General features: G+C 49.3%; 1 protein-coding gene across 3 annotated transcripts in view; it reads right to left on the reverse strand.

Annotated features, from left to right (window-relative positions):
• Positions 1-610: 610 nt before the first annotated feature.
• TMEM45B (transmembrane protein 45B) overlaps positions 611-23443 on the reverse strand; it is a 31371-nt gene continuing 8538 nt past the window's right edge. For 2 of the 3 annotated variants that reach the window (XM_075839156.1, XM_075839157.1), the window contains exons 2-7: positions 18389-18644; positions 5756-5947; positions 4911-5123; positions 1994-2178; positions 1703-1848; positions 611-1469 (exon numbers count right to left, since the gene is read on the reverse strand). In XM_075839156.1, coding sequence (XP_075695271.1) covers positions 1352-1469; positions 1703-1848; positions 1994-2178; positions 4911-5123; positions 5756-5939 — 846 coding nt within the window. In that variant the 5' untranslated portion in view covers positions 5940-5947; positions 18389-18644 and the 3' untranslated portion in view covers positions 611-1351. Of the gene's footprint in view, positions 1470-1702; positions 1849-1993; positions 2179-4910; positions 5124-5755; positions 6093-18388; positions 18645-23443 lie in introns of those variants that run through there. The other variant, XM_075839158.1, reaches the window with a different exon arrangement.

Genomic DNA, 23443 nt, shown 5'->3' on the forward strand with positions numbered 1-23443 from the left:
AACCGCGTCGCTGGAACAATAAAGTTATGGCTCTTCAAATATGGAGACACAAAACAACAACATTTTGAAAAAAAAGTGTTTTCACTGTGTAAAAGTAGCAAAACATACAAAATCTATACAAATTTGGTATCGCTGCAATTGTTACAACTCGCTGAATAAAGTTTTTGTGTTATTTATACCACACGGTAAACGGCGTAGATTTGGTACGCAAAAAAGAGTGGTGAAATTTCAGTTAAGTTAATCAATATGTACCCCAAAATGGTGCTATTAAAAATGACAACTTGTCCCGCAAAAAACAAGAAATTATACAGCGATGTCCACGCAAAAATAAAAAAGTTATAGCTCTTGGAATGCGACGATGAAAAAACGGCTTGGTCATTTAAGGTTTAAAATAGGCCGGTCATTAAGGGGTTACATTTTGAGAATACAGAAAGTCTAATGGAAAATTACAAAACGTATATAAAAAAATAACTGGTTTGTTACTGTGCCGCCCCCTCCGACCCGTGCAGCGATGCCCCTGATCTCACACAGTATAATATGGGGGCAATAGGTTGGCTTTTTTCATCATGAAGACCGGTCTGTATCCAGGAATTAGGAGACGTGGAGACCATTTACTACATTTCCTCACTTTTATTTATAATGTGAATTGGAATAATTAAAAAAATTAAAAAAAACTTTTAGATATATAAAGGGATTGTCTGGATTTGATGGATCAGCGGTTTCTTTCGTCCCTCAAGAAGCAGCGCCCCTCTTATCCATGGCGATGTCTGGTATTGCAGCTCCGCCCCATTCAAGTGAATATCAGGTCCAGTTTCTGGAGGGGAACAAAACCCCAAACATTTCTGATCTCAGACCTCCACTTTAGTAAAATGAGTGGGAGGACCGATCTCATGTGTGGAATCCATTGGGCATCACTCGGTTATTTAACAGCCTGTGACTTGTATTCCAGTGTCCATTTCCAATCAGGACATATAATAGGAGGTAGGATCGCAGTCCAGCATATCGGGGGGGGGGGTTTATTTTCTCAATGTCAGAAATCCCTGTTCCCGAGCGCAGAAGGCGACGTCACCGTATAAAACGTATAAATTGGAGTCCGTTCAATTCATCTCAATCTCCAGGTTGATGTCACTCCAGGATAAGTCTGCACTGGGGTGTAATGTGATGTCAGTGCGTCGTCCATACTGGAAGCCGCCTCAGCTCTAATGCAGGATCCTATATATGAGCAGCGGCCGCCGTGAGGTCATCACCGCACCCAGTGACATCATAAAAATCAGAGAAGTCGTCTCCTAGGCGTCGTAATGTATCAGGGACTGATCTGAGGGCCCAATGAGCTGCAGGGAGGGGGATGTCGTCATTCCTCATCGGAGGCAGCGAGCAGCGCCGCCTGCGCCTCCCCCTGAATACTGGGCTTTAACTTCTTAATGCCGATCGTCACGTCTCCAGCCAGACCCTTGTTTCTTCTCACACACCTGTGGGGGACAGCGAGGGGAATTACCTGTTACACTTTAAAAAAACAAAAAAACACCAAACTGCTGTGTGTGAACTGGCCTTTATGTTCAGTGCATGACTAAGGTGATTTTTTTTTGTGTCAAAGGGAACTCCTATGTGTCATGGATGATGGGAGTGATTCATTGTGAGCTTCTGAGGACAGGGATGATGGCAGTGATCACAATGAGAGAGACTATAAATCAGAAGCACTTACCAGTACACCCATGTATAATTCACGGATATAATCATCAGGGACACGGCGTAGTGCCAGCAGAAGCACATGGTTATGAACATGATATTCCCGTGGTCGTTCTGGTCCCATTCCGGGGCTCCTCCAAGGGGGTACAGCACAAACGCAATCTACAAGCAAAGGAGAGAGAATGAAACATCGGAGGAGGTCGCCGCGTTTCCTGCACTGAACGGATCCGCCAGGCAGGAAAAAGAAGACGCGTGCGTTGCATCGGTTCATGGTCTACGTTTTACATCCGTGACTGCAGCCACCGACCTGCCAGAACCAGGCTCCCTGGAGAATCGCCAGACTGGAGCGAAACATTTCAAGCACGATGTTGTCCCTCAAAAACACTTCAATCATAATACTGACGGAACCTCCGAACACGGCGATCAGAAGCAGCGAATGAATGTGCTGGTCAAGAGGTGGACGGTTTTGGACGTGATAATAGAAGAGAAGACCTGCAAAAAAAATAAAACAAACTGAGGTGCTGCAAGAAAGCGACAGTGTAAGGCTCAGTTCACACAGACACAGCCCCTTTAGCCGTTGCGGCGCATTTGTTGGCTGGACAGCGCAGCGTGCATCGCTAGTTTTGACGTTAGAGCGGACAGACCCCATTATAGAAGTCAATGGGTTCCATCGCGTGACAGATCCGACTTAGGCCGTGTTCACTTCTGCGTTCCTTTTTTCCGTTCTGTTCCGTCATAGAGCAGCCATTGCATTATGGACATGAACGGCGCTGATGGAATCCATTGAGTTAATAAGATCCGTCTGGTTTCCATTAGTGTGTCAGTCATTTTACCGGAATAATTGGCGCAGCATTTTTTTACCAGATCTGCGGCGGAGGCTCTAAAGCAGAGGCGCCACCAGGGGTTGTGGACGGCACCTGAGGAGACGTATAATAATTAAAGGGGCTCTGATTTTTATTACGGCTTCGGGTATCGCCGTTCTCTATCCCAGGAGCTGCTCACAGGGGAACCGCACATCAGGAAAGGTGGAGAAGCAGTGAGAGGGCGGCCATCGTATTTATCACTCCTCCACGCCCAGATCCTTCAGTCCCGCTGTATAAAGAAAACACTGGATGCAGCTCCACCTTCTGTCAGCTGATCACACCCGAAAAAACACCGGTTCTTAAATAATTTACAACCTCTTTAAGGGGAACTCCACTGTACAATTTGACAGCTGCGTGTGTCATCCGTGTATGATGCGCGGCTGCGTGATTTTCGCGCAGCCGCCATCATAGAGATGAGGCTAGTCGACGCCCGTCACTGTCCAAGGTGCTGAAAGAGCTAACTGATCGGCAGTAAGGGTATGTGCACACACACTAATTACGTCCGTAATTGACGGACGTAATTCGGCCGCAAGTACCGGATCGAACACGGTGCAGGGAGCCGGGCTCCTAGCATCATACTTATGTACGATGCTAGGAGTCCCTGCCTCGCTGCAGGACAACTGTCCCGTACTGTAATCATGTTTTCAGTACGGGAGAGTCGTCCTGCAGAGAGGCAGGGACTCCTAGCGTCGTACATAACTATGATGCTAGGAGCCCGGCCCCCTGCAGTGTGTTCGGTCCGGATCTTCCGGCCGAATTACGTCCGTCAATTGCGGACGTAAATAGTGTGTGTGCACATACCCTGACTCTTTCAGCACCCTCGACAGTGAATGCCGAACACAATATACAGCAACCTGTTAAAAAAAAAGAAAAAGTTCGTACTTACCGAGAACTTCCCGGCCGTTGCCTTGGTGACGCGTCCTTGGTGACGCGCCTCTCTTGACATCGGGCCCCACCTCCCTGGATGACGCGGCAGTCCATGTGACCGCTGCAGCCTGTGCTTGGCCTGTGATTGGCTGGAGCTGTCACTTGGACTGAATTGTCATCCCGGGAGGTCAGACTGGAAGAAGAAGTCGGGAGTTATCGGTAAGTCAGAACTTCGTTTTTTTTTTACAGGTTCATGTATATTGGGATCGGAAGTCACTGTCCATGGTGCTGAAACTGTTTAACTCTTTCAGCACCCTGGACAGTGACTATCTCCTGATGTCGCGTACCGGAATTTTTTTTGCCGGGTTCGGCCATAACGAGTTCGGCCGAACCCGGTGAAGTTCGGTTCGGTTGGGTTGTCCGGGTTCGCTCATCTCAAAGACACTCCGTTTGGATGTTTGGAAACAGAAAAGCACGTGGTGCTTTTCTGTTTACATTCATCCTTTTGACAGCTGGTGCGCTGTTTCAGTCGGTTCGCACGGAAGTGCTTCCGTGCGACCTGCGTGGTTTTCACGCACCCATTGACTTCAATGGGTGCGTGATGCGCGAAATACGCGGAGATATTGAGCATGTCGCGCTTTTTGCGCAGCTGACAAACGCTGCGCAAAAAGCACGGACTGTCTGTACTGCCCCATAGACTTGTATTGGTCTGTGCGTGGAGCGTGAAAACCACGCGGCACGCACGGACCCAATACACGCTCGTGTGAATCCCCCCTAAGGCTGAGTGCACACCATGCGTATTACGTGCAGATTTGCAGCTCACATTTTCCTGTGACAAAACCTGCCGCATAATACAGCACCAGCAAAGTAAATGACACCAAGTAATCTTATCTACACGTTGCAGAATTTTTCTTCACGTAAATTGAACTGCGGTGTGGATTTTAGGAGCCACAACAGGTAAATTTATCTTGGTTTCCGTCTCAGAATTGTATTTGACAAGTTTATAATAAAATTACACCAACATCTGCATCAAAATGGAAAAACCGCACTAGTAGGGCCCTGTTCACACTGAGGATTTTGCAGTCAGAAAAAATCACACTCAAAATCCCATCTGTAATTTTGAGCTGCCTGCACTTTCTTGCCACAGTGTTTTTTCCCCGTGGCCATCAACGGCCGCAGGCTAAAAAACGCTTTCTGCCTCCCATTAATGGGAGGTGAGAGGCGGAGCCGCGCATAGAAGAACATGCTGCAAAAAGCCGCCGCGGAAAAAAACGTCTCCGCCTTCCATTGAAATGAATGGGGGGCAGTTTCGGCTGCTTTTTTTGCTGCCGATTACGACGCAGTCTCAGCATCAAAATCAGCGCAAAAAAACTCTGTGTGAACTGGGCCTAAGTGTGGATTTTACCTGCGGAATCACCTGCGGTTTTGATGCAGATTTTCTGCATCAACTTATGCAACGTATGATTGTAGCCAATGGTTAAACAGCTTTCTTACCTTCAATGAAAACAGCCATCGCTAAGGACAGGCGGTCCAGACCTTGTGGAACATTCAGTGGGAAGTACGTCAAGATGTCCACCACTCCGGAGAGGCCGTAGAAGAAGTACATTGTGGTGTGCTGCCAGTTCATCAGCTTCACCCAGCCGTGCTCCTCGCCATTAACCAGATGCATGTGAGGACCGTCCGGGACAAACTGCTCGGCCAGCATCCCTGCACAGAGAGAGAGAGAGTTAGGGCCACGGTCACACTGGCAGAATTTCTCCGCTGCAAATGTTGGTGCAGATTTGGGGAAATTACGCAACGAATCTGCAGCAACATTTGCCTATTTGACAGGTAATTCAGACGTTGCAGAAATCACAGCGGACGCCACAGATTTCAGTTTTTGCATTGCAGAGGCTGAAATCCGCAGTGAAATTCCGCTTCTTCTCCGCAACAGGCAGTGCATGCTGGGAGGGAAAATTCTGCACCGCAGCCTGATTTCCGCACTGTTATTTTCTGCAACGTCTGCACTAAGTTTCCTAAAAATATATAGAAAGAAATGTAAAAAACGGCTGCTGCAGAATTCCACTGCGGACTGTCCGCCACGTCTGAACGTGGCCTTAGGCTGGGTTCCCACAGTGCAGGAGAGCAGAGCTATGAGGCCTTTCTGTAGAGATGGGTTGGTAGGGCAGCTCCGTCCTGTGGGCACCTGCTATTAAACCCGAGGATGCCGCCGCCGCCTATTAGGATTCCATTATTGCACTACACCCCCCAGCGTCCACATATAACGCAGCCGCTCTGTAATGCTATAGAAGTTATAGGTCCAGTCATGTTGTAATTACCACCACAGGTACAGTCCTTACCTACGAGAGCGAACGCGGCCTTCATTATCCCCTCGATGAGCTCCAGGCGCTTGTAACACTTGTTGTTGCGACATTTTCCCTTGATTCTGCTGTTGAAGTATTTGAGCGGATACTTCACCGACCACCACAGGCCGAACACCAGGAAGAAGCTGCCCGGCAGCGCGTGACCTTTGAAATTGGCCATTTATTTTCCTGTAACAAACAGAAACGTTATCAGCGAAGTGATAAGAGGGGTAGACGTGATCCGCCCGTCCCCAGGTGACAGGATTGGCGCGGTGACACCGGGAACATCACACAATGACTGCGTCGCACAATTAACCAAAGGAGGAAATAAGTGAACAAAAGCCTCATTATTCCAGGACGAGACACAGGAGCAGCAAGAAGAGGTGGAGCAGAGCTTAGTGATACATTAACATGTCCTTCTCGAGAATTAGAGGCTGAAACAGATCATACGAAATTCACATCATCCCATATAACGCTGAGTCACTGAATAAATCCTGCGCTTCCCTTATCCAGTACTGATCTCGAGTTACATCATGTTTTATACTCCAGTCACATCCAGAGCTGCAGTCACAATTCAGCTATGTTACGTAGATGATAGTCCTGTGACCTAAGAACTGACAGCAAAGTGGAGCTAAAACCGTTGGCTGTTTCCAAAGGCAAAAAGAAGAATCCTGAAAGGAGGTGTAATGTGTAATATATATATAAAAGCGGAGAAGCCGGTCTGTGAAAATCACTACGTTTTGTGTTTAATTTCAAAATCTGAATGTTAAAATCATAATTACAGTTTAGGCCTTGTTCCCACAGCGCAGATTTGCTGCAGATTTTGCAAGTATTTTTTAAGCCAAAACCAGGAACGGAACTAAAAGGGCATGACCACACATGGCGGAATTCCTCCGCAACTGTCCGCATCAATGCCGCACAGAATCTGCGTTGCAGATTCTGCAGCGGATCTGCACAAAATGTGCAGAAAATTGATGCGGACTGGCCGCTGCGGACTGCAGGAAAAGTGCTTCTCTTCTCTGTATCAGTGCAGGATAGAGAGAAGGGACAGCACTTTCCCTAGTGAAAGTCAAAGAAATTCATACTTACCGCCCGTTGTCTTGGTGACGCGTCCCTCTTTCGGCATCCGGCCCGACCTCCCTGGATGACGCTCCAGTCCATGTGACCGCTGCAGCCTGTGCTTGGCCTGTGATTGGCTGCAGCCGTCACTTACACTGAAACGTCATCCTGGGAGGCCGGACTGGAGACAGACGCAGGGAGTTCTCGGTAAGTATGAACTTATATTTTTTTTTACAGATACATGTAGATTGAGATCGGTAGTCACTGTCCCGGGTGCAGAAACAGTTACTGCCGATCGCGTAACTCTTTCAGCACCCTGGACAGTGACTATTTACAGACGTCTCCTAGCAACGCTCCCGTCATTACGGGAGCCCCATTGACTTCCTCAGTCTGGCTGTAGACCTAGAAATACATAGGTCCAGCCAGAATGAAGAAATGTCATGGTAGTAAAAACAATACGCTCCGCAGCACACATAAGATCTGCGGACTTCATTGCGGAATTTTGACTCTCCATTGAAGTCAATGGAGAAATTCCGCCATGAGTCCGCAACCAGTCCGCCACTGCTCCGCAACAGACAGAGCATGCTGCGGACACCAAATTCCGCTCCGCAGCCTATGCTCCGCAGCGGAATTGTACGCATCGTGTAAACGAACACTGCTAAATTAAAGTGAAAGTCAATGGAGAAACGGCTCCGCTGCGGATTAACGCTGCGGAGTGTCCGCAGCGGAATTTAAGTAAAATTCCGCTATGTGTGAACCCGCCCAAATAATAGAAACCTATCATGGAAGGCCGATAGTTCTGCTCTCCTGGATCCAATTGTGGTTTTGGCTACAAAAAAAAAAAAATGCATACAAAATATACATGAAAATCTGCACCGTGTGAACAAGGCCTAACATTTACTACAAAAGTAGCATTTTTTATTTATTTTCAATGTCCACCCAAAATTCTGCGCTGATTAATTGATAAATATTTCTGTGATACAGAGCAACAAATCCCCGTGTCTTTTTGCAGCATTTTTTTTAATGCTATTTTGTTTGGTAGAGAACATCAATCAAAACCGAAAAACATGTTAAACACGGTAAAAAATGCACAGTGTGAACCCAGCCTTAGGCCTCATGAACACTTCCGTCAGCCGTTGTATGGCCGCTAATGACGGTTCTGTGAAATACGGGCCGCACGTGGATGACTTCCGTGTACAGTCCGTTGTTTCACGGACCAAATCAATTAAAAGGCCAAGACTTCCATCAAAAACGGGCAGGAGTAGGAGCTGTCCTATTTGTGACGGAACGGCCGCACGGTTCCTTTAAAACAACAGAAGTCTGCATGGCCCCATTGTAATGAATGTCAGGGGGCTATCAGCTAAAACAACGGATAACACCCTGACGAAAAAAACGGAAGTGTGCATGAGGCCTTAGGCTGAATTCACACGGGATGGTGCAGACTTTCTTTGTCTAATCTGCTTTAGGCCTTAGGGTATGTTCACACGGCCGTAAACCCCCAAAAACAGCTGAAAAATCGGAAGCAGAACGCCTCCAAACATCTGCCCATTGATTTTAATGGGAAAAACGGCGTTCTGTTCCAATGGGCCATTTTTTTACGCGCCCGTTTTGAAAAACGGCCACGTAAAAAACGGCAGCGAAAAATAGGTGCAGATCACTTCTTGGGACGTTTTTGGAGCCGTTTTTCATTGACTCTCATCTATATTACTAGGAGTCCCTGTCGCCCTGTCCCTTATTGTAATGGTGTTTTCAGTACAGGACAGTATTCCCGCGGGGAGGCAGGGACTCATCATAGATGGGAATGCGGCCGCGCTCCGTATATCACTGCCGTCTGAATGTCACCTTCCAATAATGACTGGAGACGCGGTTTGTCGGCAGCAGATTTTTTATACATCAGGCTCAGGGTTTTGGCTCGTCCATACGTAACGGAATTGCCGCGTATATAAAACACGCAGCTGAATACAGTAGCAGCAAAGTGGGTGAGATGTAGCAAATGTCGTCCACACGCTGCGTAAAAATTCTGCCCCAAAAATGACCTGCGCTGCGTATTTTTCATACCGTAGCATGTGAATTCCTGCTCCGGGATGTGACAGAATTGCTGCGTTTTTCAGAGGAGACGTCACCATCCCCCAACATTGTAGCAAAAAACTTGAGGACCGCAGCCGTATGGCAAAAGTAAAAAAGTGTTTCTTAACATCCCAATCTCAATAGTGCTACGTTTTGACCCCGCAGGAGGAAGCTTGATAAAGACTCCGACACGTAGCACTATTGAGATTGGGATGTTAAGAAACACTTTTTTACTTTTGCCATACAGACGCGGTCCTCAAGTTTTTTGCTACAATTGATTGTCCAGGAGGGATCACTGGACTTGGAATTTGCATCCCGCTGAAATTGAGTAGCTGTAATTCCGATCTAGTGAGTGCTGTGGATAACCAGCCTATCATCCCCCAACATTGGGAAAAACACTGTAACATACGCAATTTCTGCAGCAATTCTGTTACGTGGAGACGGCGGGAGCCGAGGTCAGATTCACAGATACATTACAGGGGCCGCTACGGACAACGTCTTTCTGACCACAGGGTGTCCTATTGCTGGGACCCAAGTGGTCAACTGTAGTGTTCAATTCCCCTGCAGCGCCTCCACAGTGGACATGAAGCATTACATTAAAAGCTGTCCGGGGAATGTATGGACGGTCCTGGTTAATAGATAAGGTGCTGAATGAGGACCCCCCCCCCCCCCCTCTATTAATTCAGAAATTGTTGAACATCACTCCTGCTCCCTCTCCACTACAATGTTGCCTGTGTGTCAGTCTTCACTGTAATTCTGGAATTCTATTCAAGCAGTTTAGGATGAGAATAATAAAGTGCTGCAGATTAAATTTGAAGATGAATCCTTTATAAAAAATAAAGCCTGAGATTATGAATGTCGCTGAAGATAAACGGACGTTGAATTATTTATACATAAGATTGCAATGATTCGAGTTTTCCAAAGAACATTTTCTGAATCAAAATGTAAAAACCGCAGCTAAAAATGCATAAAAAATAAACCAACGACAAGAACGACGACGCGTCACTAAACACAGGGATTGTCCGCACGTAACGGAATTGCTGCAGAAAATGATGCGGATTTTGCTGCGTTTTTTTTTCCAAGTCTATGAATGGTAACATCTCCTCTGAAGAACGCAGGAACAGACGCGCTGCTGAACGAAAAATACGCACCGCATGGGAATTTCGGCACAGAAATGTTATGCAGCGCGTGGATGACATCTGTCAAATCTCACGCACTTTTCTGCTACTGTATTCTGCTGTGTATTTTCCGTCTGCTCTTCCGTTACGTGTGGACGAGCCCTCGGGTGCAGATTTTTCCCTGCGGAATTACGTTAGATTTTCTGCACCAAATTCCGCAACGTGTGGATGTAGCGAAGGCCTTCTAAGGGCAGTCACCCAGCTTTCCAGACTTCTGAATGGTAAATCTACCGTGTTAACCCACTCCCATTTTTAGTAGGGAGACTCAGCAGTCAGGACTCTTGGTTGTCACCCAGCTTTCCCAGACGCAGATATAATTAGACTTGGCAAAAGAGGACGACAGATATTTATATTCACTGGGGATTTTTTACTTCCAGGGGGAGATGCTGAATGACAGAATATCATGAATATCGCCTTTGGTTGTGACTGGCGGACGAGCGATATTATCCTGATTAAGCGTTTACTATGGAACAGCAGCGATACATGCGGTGCAGCCGCCACAGTCACCTCCTGGTGTAACTACAGATGGTGCCAAAGTGTAACGGGAAACAGGAGGCGAGCAGCGGAGATCACATGACCCCTCCTCGTTCTCACGATCCGGGGGTCACCCCTCTACCTACAATAATACAATCAAGTTACAGGGGTTTCCATTATGGAAATAGAATGAAAAGTTCCAGAACTTTCTCAGACTTTGCGGTTTAATTCCTCACCATTTTCAAGATCTCTGCTTGCCATCAGTCATTGGGAACATTCGCAATTACATCTAGAGGCTAAATACCCATTCTGACCTAATACTTCTCACATCTGAGGGTTTGATACAATTGTATCCAGTTTAGATAATGTGAGCTTCTACAATGCTACATTTGTACCTGCACTGATACATTGTAGCAAACTGTCAAGACAGGCGGGAGATTTGTGTTGCAGATTTGTTTCCGATTGTCTAGACAAAGCAACTGTAACAGATCCTCAGCTGTGAGTAGTATTAGGTCTGTACAGTTTTTTAAGCTTCTGGATGTAAACAAGAATGTTCTTATTCACTGACAGCAAGAATAGATCTTTATATAAAACAGAAAACTCTTGCGAGATCTAAAAGGCAGGCAGCTAATGCTGGGAGTTGTGGTTCTACAACATAAATGCTATCAGCGGAGCAGAAGACGATTTTCTTGGTCACTTCATGGCGAGTCACGGGACAGCAGCGTCTGCGCTCGTCTTACCGACCACAACCCGGTTTTTCAAGCCTTTTTATCCGTTCATCAAACACAAACAGGAACACAATGTCCCATGACGACGCCGTGACAACAACTAAACGAACGAGGAAGACGGCGGCGGCCACAAGAAAACCACGGAGCACAACCCCCCAGATCTGACATTGGATTCTCCTGAAATCCTTGCTGCTCCCCGGGGATCTGCGTCTTCTGCACACACAGGAGAGCGTATGTGGTGAATGACCCCCAATAACCACAACTACCAGGACGAGGAGTATGAATCCGCAAACACATCCGACTCCATGAAAGCGACATAAGGACGCCAGAAAAACCGGTGCTCATGACAGACGCCATATTTATGACTTAGGGCGGATTTACACGAGCGTGTGCGTTTTCTGTGCGCAAAAGGCACTTAACAGCTCCGTGTGTCATCACCATATGATGCGTGTTTGTGTGATTTTCGCGCAGCCGCCATCATTATGACACTCTGTTTGTATGTTTGCAGCACGTGGTGCTTTTCTGTTTTCATTCATACTTTTTACTGCTTTTGCGCGAATCACGCGCGTCAGACGGAAGTGCTTCCGTGGGGTGCGCGTGATTTTCACGCATCCATTGACTTAAACGGGTGTGTGATGCGCGAAAAACACAAAAATATCGGACATGTCGTGAGTTTTACGCAGCGGACTCACGCTGTGCAAAAATCACTGACAGTCTGCACGGCCCCATAGACTAACATAGGTCCGTGCGACGCGCGTGAAAACCATGTGCGTTGCACGGACGTATATCCCGTTCATGGAAATCCGCCCTTACGCTGTAAAGAAGCGCGGCAGGATACGCACACCGTCACTTCAGACTGGTCAGTGTCATGTGACATTGCACAGACTTTGATCTTATTCAGATGAGCGTGTCCGTTTTACGTTCGCAGTGTATTTCATGCCTTTCAGTTCCGCGTGGCATCAGATCTTCACGTCCGCGTTTCTGCAATTCCTGGTTTATTTGTTTTTCTTTAGCAACCGGTACGTGAAACACGGACAGCGCACAAATGTCGTCCGTTCTGTCCGTGTTTTTCACACACCCATAGAGTTCAATGGGCGACGTGGTCCGCAAAAAAGGACTAATATAGGACATGCAGGGAGTTTCGCACAACGGACGTGCGTGAAAAAACACGAACATGTGAACAGCCCCATTGAATTGCGTAGGTCCGTGTGCTGACGGTTATTTCAACAGACAACACATGGATGTAAAATACGTTCGTCTGAACAAGGCCTCATTGCTTATTCAGTCCGTGAAAATCTACGGGTGCGTGAAAATGACGGACAGCGCACGGACGACATGCGCGGTCTGTTTTTCACACATCATCTGCTAAAGAAATGAGAAAAAATAAAATAAAATCAGGAAGTGCAATAAGAGAAACGTGAAAAACTGATTCCACAGGGAACTGAAATGCATGAAATCCACTCGTCTGAACAAGGTCTTATATGTAAAGCTCCAGATATGGGGGTCACAGAAACGACACGTAACCCCCCCAATGACAACTGAAACCAGCACGAAGTCTACAGTTCATCCGCACGAGTGTTAGGGCTCATCCACACACAACATTTCTGCCACAATTCCATTGAAAAACGCAGACATTCCACTGCGGCAAAAACGCACCATTTCCTGTGGTTTTTAGGATTCAGATTCTCAGCACTTTGTGCAGGGGCGTAGCTAGAAGGGGCAGGCCGGGCATGTGCCCCGGGAGCAACAAGAAGGAACGAATGGGGGGCGCCGCTACTTACCAGATGCCACTGCTACAGCTGCTATGGGGCTCGCCTCATGAGGGGGCCTGTGCCGCCTGGCCCATAATGTGCTGACCTGGGTGGCATGGGCACCCTCATTCTCAGTGGTGTTGCCTGCACGGGGAATCCATGCGACATCAAAGGGTCACGTCTCAGACGCTGCAGAGCTGCTCTTTTTGCTGCAGGAATGGTGCTAGATGAGTACAAGTGTGGCGCTATCTACATGGGGGGTCTGTGTGGCTTTATCTACATGGGGGGTCTGTGTGGCGTTATCTATATGGGGGATCGGTGTGGCGCTATCTATAGGGGGGGGGGTAGTGTGGGGCTATCTACATGGGGGGGTAGTGTGGGGCTATCTACATGGGGGGGCAGTGTGGCATTATCTACATGGGGGGGCAGTGTGGCGCTATCTACATGGGGGGGTAGTGTGGCGCTATCTACATGGGGGGGCAGTGTGGCGCTATCTACATGGGGGGGCAGTGTGGCGCTATCTACATGGGGGGGTAGTGTGGCGCTATCTATATGGGGGGGCAGTGTGGCGCTATATACATGGGGGGGCAGTGTGGCGCTATATACATGGGGGGGCAGTGTGGCGCTATCTACATGGGGGGCAGTGTGGCGCTATCTACATGGGGGGGCAGTGTGGCGCTATCTACATGGGGGGGTAGTGTGGCGCTATCTACATGGGGGGGCAGTGTGGCGCTATCTACATGGGGGGGCAGTGTGGCGCTATCTACATGGGGGGGCAGTGTGGCGCTATCTACATGGGGGGGTAGTGTGGCGCTATCTATATGGGGGGGCAGTGTGGCGCTATCTATATGGGGGGGCAGTGTGGCGCTATCTACATGGGGGGCAGTGTGGCGCTATCTACATGGGGGGGCAGTGTGGCGCTATCTACATGGGGGGGCAGTGTGGCGCTATCTACATGGGGGGGCAGTGTGGCGCTATCTACATGGGGGGGCAGTGTGGCGCTATCTACATGGGGGGCAGTGTGGCGCTATCTACATGGGGGGGTAGTGTGGCGCTATCTACATGGGGGGGGCAGTGTGGCGCTATCTACATGGGGGGGCAGTGTGGCGCTATCTACATGGGGGGGCAGTGTGGCGCTATCTACATGGGGGGGTAGTGTGGCGCTATCTATATGGGGGGGAGTGTGGCGCTATCTACATGGGGGGCAGTGTGGCGCTATCTACATGGGGGGGCAGTGTGGCGCTATCTACATGGGGGGGCAGTGTGGCGCTATCTACATGGGGGGGCAGTGTGGCGCTATCTACATGGGGGGGCAGTGTGGCGCTATCTACATGGGGGGGTAGTGTGGCGCTATCTATATGGGGGGGCAGTGTGGCGCTATATACATGGGGGGGCAGTGTGGCGCTATATCCATTGGGGGTGCAGTGTGGCGCTATCTACATGGGGGGGCAGTGTGGCGCTATCTACATGGGGGGCAGTGTGGCGCTATCTACATGGGGGGGGTAGTGTGGCGCTATCTACATGGGGGGGCAGTGTGGCGCTATCTACATGGGGGGGGCAGTGTGGCGCTATCTACATGGGGGGGTAGTGTGGCGCTATCTATATGGGGGGGCAGTGTGGCGCTATATACATGGGGGGGCAGTGTGGCGCTATATACATGGGGGGGCAGTGTGGCGCTATCTACATGGGGGGGTAGTGTGGCGCTATCTATATGGGGGGGCAGTGTGGCGCTATATACATGGGGGGGCAGTGTGGCGCTATATACATGGGGGGGCAGTGTGGCGCTATCTACATGGGGGGGCAGTGTGGCGCTATCTACATGGGGGGCAGTGTGGCGCTATCTACATGGGGGGGTAGTGTGGCGCTATCTACATGGGGGGGTAGTGTGGCGCTATCTATATGGGGGGGCAGTGTGGCGCTATATACATGGGGGGGCAGTGTGGCGCTATATACATGGGGGGGTAGTGTGGCGCTATATACATGGGGGGGCAGTGTGGCGCTATATACATGGGGGGGCAGTGTGGCGCTATATACATGGGGGGGCAGTGTGGCGCTATCTACATGGGGGGCAGTGTGGCGCTATCTACATGGGGGGCAGTGTGGCGCTATCTACATGGGGGGGTAGTGTGGCGCTATCTACATGGGGGGCAGTGTGGTGCTATCTACAGGGGGGGCCCTTCATTGTTTCACCATATAGTTTCATCAGTCTCTGTGTTAGTCGGGCACCGGCCTCTCATTTATTTATTGTTACGGTGACTCTTATAGAACTAGAATCGCTTGTAAAATGTACAAATGGTTTTATACTCGAGTTACATATAAAAGAAAAAAAAAATAGATGTGAAAAAAAAAAAAGACACCTCATTGATTGGTGGTGAAAGCAAATATGGTGAGAGGGAAGGAGATGTCGGGGAAGAAGTTGAAGGGGGGGGGACTGAATCTTTGCCCCGGGTGCAGGAGGACTGAGTTACACCTCTGCTTTGTGTCTCCAGCCATAAAAGTCACTGCAATTATCACCTGCACTATGAACAGTTCACCTTCCCTCATAATCACCAGCCCTGTCACCTGCCTCCGCTCGGCGTGACTCCCCCTTTACTGTACCCCTGCCTCTGCCCGGCGTGACTCCCCCTTTACTGTACCCCTGCCTCTGCCCGGCGTGACTCCCCCATTACTGTACCCCTGCCTCCGCCCGGCGTGACTCCCCCATTACTGTACCCCTGCCTCCGCCCGGCGTGACTCCCCCATTACTGTACCCCTGCCTCCGCCCGGCGTGACTCCCCCATTACTGTACCCCTGCCTCCGCCCGGCGTGACTCCCCCATTACTGTACCCCTGCCTCCGCCCGGCGTGACTCCCCCATTACTGTACCCCTGCCTCTGCCCGGCATGACTCCCCCATTACTGTACCCCTGTCTACGCTCAGTGCAACTCCCCCATTACTGTACCCGTCTACACTCGGTGTGACTCCCCCATTACTGTACCCCCGTCTACGCTCAGTGCGACTCCCCCATTACTGTACCCGTCTACACTCGGTGTGACTCTCCCATTACTGTACCCCCGTCTACGCTCAGTGCGACTCCCCCATTACTGTACCCGTCTACACTCGGTGTGACTCCCCCATTAGTGTACCCCTGCCTCTACCCGGCATGACTCCGTTACTGTACCCGTCTACGCTCAGTGTGACTCCATTACTGTACCCCTGTCTATGCCCGGCATGACTCCCCCATTACTGTACCCCTGTCTACGCTCAGTGTGACTCTCCCATTACTGTACCCCCGTCTACGCTCAGTGCGACTCCCCCATTACTGTACCCGTCTACACTCGGTGTGACTCCCCCATTAGTGTACCCCTGCCTCTACCCGGCATGACTCCGTTACTGTACCCGTCTACGCTCAGTGTGACTCCATTACTGTACCCCTGTCTATGCCCGGCATGACTCCCCCATTACTGTACCCCTGTCTACGCTCAGTGTGACTCCCCCATTACTGTACCCCTGTCTACGCTCAGTGTGACTCCCCCATTACTGTACCCCTGTCTACGCTCAGTGCGACTCCCCCATTACTGTACCCGTCTACGCTCAGTGTGACTCCCCCATTACTGTACCCCCGTCTACGCTCGGTGTGACTCCCCCATTACTGTACCCCCGTCTACACTCAGTGTGACTCCCCCATTAATGTACCCATCTACGCTCAGTGTGACTCCCCCATTACTGTACCCCCGTCTACACTCAGTGTGACTCCCCCATTACTGTACCCCCGTCTACACTCAGTGTGACTCCCCCATTACTGTACCCCCGTCTATGCTCGGTGTGACTCCCCCATTACTGTACCCCTGTCTACGCTCGGTGTGACTCCCCCATTACTGTACCCCGTCTACACTCAGTGTGACTCTCCCATTACTGTACCCGTCTACGCTCGGTGCGACTCCCCCATTACTGTACCCCCGTCTACGCTCGGTGTGACTCCCCCATTACTGTACCCGTCTACGCTCGTTGACTCCCCCATTACTGTACCCCCGTCTACGCTCGGTGCGACTCCCCCATTACTGTACCCCTGTCTACGCTCGGTGTGACTCCCCCATTACTGTACCCCTGTCTACGCTCGGTGTGACTCCCCCATTACTGTACCCGTCTACGCTCGGTGACTCCCCCATTACTGTACCCCCGTCTACGCTCGGTGTGACTCCCCCATTACTGTACCCGTCTACGCTCGGTGTGACTCCCCCATTACTGTACCCCCATCTACACTCAGTGTGACTCCCCCATTACTGTACCCCCGTCTACGCTCAGTGTGACTCCCCCATTACTGTACCCCCGTCTACGCTCAGTGTGACTCCCCCATTACTGTACCCCCGTCTATGCTCGGTGTGACTCCCCCATTACCCTACCCCATCTACGCTCGGTGTGACTCCCCCATTACTGTACCTGTCTACGCTTGGTGTGACTCCCCCATTACTGTACCCCTGTCTACGCTCTGTGTGACTCCCCCATTACTGTACCCCCGTCTACGCTCGGTGTGACTCCCCCATTACTGTACCCATCTATGCTCGGTGTGACTCCCCCATTACTGTACCCCCGTCTACGCTCGGTGTAACTCCCCCATTACTGTATCCATCTACGCTCAGTGTGACTCCCCCATTACTGTACCCCCGTCTACGCTCGGTGTGACTCCCCCATTACTGTACCCCCGTCTACGCTCGGTGTGACTCCCCCATTACTGTACCCCCGTCTACGCTCAGTGTGACTCCCCCATTACTGTACCCCCGTCTATGCTCGGTGTGACTCCCCCATTACCCTACCCCATCTACGCTCGGTGTGACTCCCCCATTACTGTACCTGTCTACGCTTGGTGTGACTCCCCCATTACTGTACCCCTGTCTACGCTCTGTGTGACTCCCCCATTACTGTACCCCCGTCTACGCTCGGTGTGACTCCCCCATTACTGTACCCATCTATGCTCGGTGTGACTCCCCCATTACTGTACCCCCGTCTACGCTCGGTGTAACTCCCCCATTACTGTATCCATCTACGCTCAGTGTGACTCCCCCATTACTGTACCCCCGTCTACGCTCGGTGTGACTCCCCCATTACTGTACCCCCGTCTACGCTCGGTGTGACTCCCCAATTACTGTACCCCTGTCTACACTCAGTGTGACTCCCCCATTACTGTACCCGTCTACGCTCGGTGTGACCCCTTAAGTACTCTATAGTTAAGTGACATACAGAAAAGTGAAGATGGAGTAACACGAAGGTATAGACGAGGATCGCACACAGGACACCAGCAGAATAATGAAGGTTCAGACAAGTCACTGGAGAGTTTGCAAAGAGCCAGAAATCCCACACAAGAGGCTGAGAAGAGTGCGGCCGTGCGAGCTCTCACCTGTGACTGTGTACGCTCCTCAGATCTCAGCAGGTAGATGTGGAACAGGTGTACGATCCCCGCACCTCACGTCAGGGCGGCTGGGGGAGGTGTATGCGCTCGCTGTGACCTTTGCACAGAACGACATAAGTGCAATAAAACCAGTTCTGCTTGTGTTACACACTGGGACCGTTCCACAGGTTTCTTCCTGACACCGGGCTCCTGGGCAGCGCCCCAAACCTCACAGATGGCAAAAGTAGCTGCCAATCCCGTACACCTGCACAGAGGGGAGAGGGATGAATCACGCAGACCTGCAGGAGCGCGACGCCGGGCACTTACATCGCACTTGTCCTGGCCGTGATTCTCACAATTGCGGCAAAAAAAACAGCAAAACACATTTCAGATAAATACACCGAAAAATACAAAAAAAGTCACAGCCGCAGCGTCTGCACAGGGACCGACGTGGTGTGATCCCGGTGTAGATCTGCAGGATGGACACTTCTTTATACTTTGCTTCAATTTCTCACCATTCTCAAAATCTCTGCTTGTTGTCAGAGGCTGCAAACCATGTCCTGCTCACACAGCTAGTCAGCTCACTTTCACGTCAGTATATTATTTACATCAGTATTTATAACCAAAACCAGGACTGGAACCTTCTCTGATAGATTTGCACATCCACCGTGTTTTGGATCCACTCCTGGTTTTGGCTGAGAAATACTGAACAAAACGCGCAAGTGTGAAAGTGGCCCTGGCGTCATTCAGATGCTGCGCTTGAGATGCGGTTTAAACCGTATGAAAAACGCATCAGAAAACTGCATGCGTTTGTACCACAATTTGGTGACTTTTTCGATGCAGTTGCGGTAATCCAAACAACGCACCAAATCACGGTAAAAACGCGTGCTGTTTTCAGATGCGCTTTTTTATGCAGCCTCAACCGGACCTCAACTGCAACATCTGAAGGGACTCCTGGGGTCCCTGACTGTATTAGGCTCCGTGCCTGTAATTATGACTCGGCTGTGCTCCCATTATAAAGTATGGGAGTACGGTCCATAAAATAAAAACATAGGACATTTCCTATTTTTTTCGCCAAGTTTCTACAGAACGGACACCTTCCCGTCAGCCATAGAAACTAATGGGACCGTAATTACGGACGATTTTACGGTCGTGCGCAGTCCATCCTTTGAGCTAAATACCTACACTGATACATTGTCACAATTTATGTGCTGTGAACAGTAGTGTCAGGAATGGTTTTTAAGCCTCCGGTGACGCTAGCAACTCGCGGTAAAATCAAGGCATTGTCGCAACACATACCATCATTTTAATGTTTCCCTGCTGGAAAAAAACATGTGAGCCGCCATGCAACCATCACAAAAACTATGACATCAAGCAAAGTACCTGAAAATGGAGAGGAATTTATACAGTTACGCCTCATGCAAGCGACCGTGTGCGAGTCCCGTCAGTGATGCGAGGAAGTTAGGACACGTTCTATCTTTCCTCGGATCGGAGACTCGGACCATTTTTCAAGGTGCTGTTTCTGCCCCATTTTTTGAGGTGCATTACTAGTGCGGCTCACGGTAGCGGAGGTCGTAATAGTACAGGGGAAAGCTGCACAATTACTCCATAAAATCCTGCGGTTGCTGCGGTAAGTTACTTGTCGTGTACAGACTGAGGGGCACTTACTTTAATGGCTGATCCCCAATGACCTGATGTTCCCATATTACCATCGGTATAATTAAGGTGACTATTTACTTGAAGTTCATAGATACCAGCCCCTGCATAACGTGGTCCTCGTCCTGGGTAACAGCTGCGAATGGTGAGTGAGCTGGGACCTACAGTTCGGTCCAGAAGTATTTGGACAGTGACACAAGTTTTGGCATTTTATCTGTTTACCAGAACATATTGAATATCCAGTTATATAATCAGTATGGGTATAAAGTGCTCTCAGACTCTCAGCTTTAATTTGAGGGTCTTCACATCCTAATTTGAGGAGGGGTTTAGGAATTACAGATCTTTAATATGTAGCTGCCTCTTTTTCAAGGGACCAAAGGTAATTGGAGAATTATCTCAGCTGTTTAATGGGCTATTCCCTTGTTAATCCATCATCAATTAAGCAGGTAAGAGGTCTGGAGTTGATTCCAGGTGCGGCATTTACATTTGGAAGCTGTTGCTGTGAACCCACAACATGAGGTCAGAGGAGCTCTCAATGCAAGTGACACCGACCATCGTCAGGCTGAAAAAAATGTAGAAATCCATCAGAGAGAAGCACAAATGTCAGGAGCAGTCCGGTACATTCTTGAAAAAAAAAGAGCGCACTGGTGATCTCGTGAACTGAAAAAGGCCTGGACATCGGCAGAAGACAACAGTGGTGGATGATCGCAGAATCCTTTCCATGGTGAAGAAAAAACCCTTCACAACTTCTACCCAAGTGAAGACTGTCCTGGAAGTAGGAGGATCAGTATCTAAGTCTCCCATAAAGAGAAAACTTAATGAAAGCAAATACAGAGGGTTCACCACAAGGTGCCAACCAATAATCAGCCGCAAGAATAGAAAGACCGGATCAGACTTTACCAAACAACATGTAAAGAAGCGAAACTAAGATCAACCTGGACCAGAATGATGGGGCGCAACCATTTCAGGCTGCAGTGTGGGGCCATTACAACGTTCATCTTTATGGGTAAGCCTACCTTTATACTCCTTATGTTATATACAGATCTATTGTGATCTATACGGGCCATGCACACCTGACTCTCTCGCTGGCAACTCTATTCTCATTACGACACTCTGGTCCCGGTCTACTTCTATTTATTTAAAGCTTAAACTAACTATAGGAAAAAAATCTTTTGCATCTTAGCAATTTTTGAAACATTTGGTCATTGGGTGACTTTCTTTCTCTGTAAATTTTTATAACTTTGCTGTCATCATTAATTTATAGTTACGCTCGTATCATACTATCTAGATTGTGCTACCTGTGATCCATACCAGACAGTGAATTACTGCCATGGAATTCTGTTTTGGTGGGCTCAATACCCCAACTTCTATTTTTCTTGAAGCCACCACACTGCGTTCCTTCCTTTATTCGGATCCTTCTTTGAATTTTATATATCAGTATTTTGTATTGTATGTCCTAATAAAATTTGTTAACTTTTTATCATACCTGTGGCGTAATGACTTCTTTTTCTCTAAGTCTTCTCAGAATGATAGGAGAAGAAATTATGGAGAAGGCTAGGGACGGGGCATGATCCAAAGCCACCACATCCTCTGTAAAACATGGTAGGGGCAGTGTGTTGGCATGGTGGGGGCAGTGTGATGGCATGGTGGAGGTGGTGTGATGGCATGGTGGAGGTGGTGTGATGGAATGGTGGTGGCGGTGTGATGGCATGGTGGGGGCGGTGTGATGGCATGGTGGGGGCGGTGTGATGGCATGGTGAAGGCGGTGTGATGGCATGGTGGGGGCGGTGTGATGGGATGGTGGATGGTGGAGGCGGTGTGATGGCATGGTGGGGGCGGTGTGATGGGATGGTGGAGGCGGTGTGATGGCATGGTGGGGGCGGTGTGATGGGATGGTGGATGGTGGAGGCGGTGTGATGGCATGGTGGGGGCGGTGTGATGGGATGGTGGAGGCGGTGTGATGGCATGGTGAAGGCGGTGTGATGGCATGGTGGGGGCGGTGTGATGGGATGGTGGAGGCGGTGTGATGGCATGGTGGGGGCAGTGTGATGGGATGGTGGATGGTGGAGGCGGTGTGATGGCATGGTGGGGGCAGTGTGATGGGATGGTGGATGGTGGAGGCGGTGTGATGGCATGGTGGGGGCAGTGTGATGGCACGGTGGGGGACGGTCCCGATCCAGCATTTCACCTGCTGAAGACAAAACTGAAGGCAGAAAGAGCCACAAACAAGCAACAAGTAAAGACGCTGCAGTAACGGCCGAGCAAAGCCCCACAAAGGAGGAAACCGCCGTGTGGTGAGGTCCAGACTTCTGGCCGTCATTGCTGCACAGGATTCTCCACAAAGTATTAAAAAAAATTCTGGGAATGTTCATTTGTCCAACTACTTTTGAGCCCCTGGAATGAGGCGGCCGTGTAGAAAAATGGCGGCAATTCCTAAACCTTTCACAGGAGATTTTTGTTCAACCTCAAGAATTAAACCTGAAAATCTAAACTTCAATTGTATTTCATGTCAAATCCAACGTGGAGGCCGCAAAACCCAAATCATGGAGATCGTGTCACCGCCCAGATAATTCTGGCCCTTACTGTAGCTATTGGGGTACAGAGGTTGTATTGCATCTGGGTGCTGGTGCCATAGGGGGCCCAAAAGCCCCTCTATCACATAATTTGAATGCAGTATAGTACATGGCACATATGGGTGTATCCACGTTACGTTCATATCGCCATGGAGCGCCAGGCTTATGCAATGGTCGCTGTTTCTTCACATAGAGGAGCCGGTGTAAACGTTCCCTGTAAACATTACACGTTGACGTTATTTTTGTCTTTTCCTTCTTTTGCAGGTTACATGAGTAAAACACAAGTTGCTGCACCGGATTTCCCAGTTTCATAGATTTTATATTTACTGGTGACAGTGGTGGTCACATTATTACAGCATGCTTTTAATCCCATTGTGGCTACTGTAGTGCAAGTAGTGCAATCTCAGGCAACCTTCTAGAAACTTATCACAGATGTCACCCTTAAGGTAGCGTTGTCATCTCAAAGGCACTTTTCTTATTGAGTGAGTCATGAACGGGTTAAACAGGTGAACACCTTCTTTCCAGGTATTGTATCCACAATGTAGCAGTTGTCACTGTTGTTCTGTAAACATTATTTGTATCATCCCCTCCTCTGATACAATGTAACTCTCTATAGCGACACATGTACAGGCACATACTGCACTGTGGGTATATATACATCCTGACATATACAGGATATACATAGCAACCAATAGGGCGATGCCACCTGCATCATACGAGGGTAACCGGCTGCAAATCTACTATCCAAACAAATTGTGAAAAACCTGCTCCGTGGCCTGTACAAAATCTTCTGTATGACCATTATACGTTTCATTCAATTAAATGCCAGTGTGGC

The sequence above is a fragment of the Rhinoderma darwinii genome, chromosome 10, assembly GCF_050947455.1.
Source record: "Rhinoderma darwinii isolate aRhiDar2 chromosome 10, aRhiDar2.hap1, whole genome shotgun sequence".
In the NCBI taxonomy this organism is placed as follows: domain Eukaryota; kingdom Metazoa; phylum Chordata; class Amphibia; order Anura; family Rhinodermatidae; genus Rhinoderma; species Rhinoderma darwinii.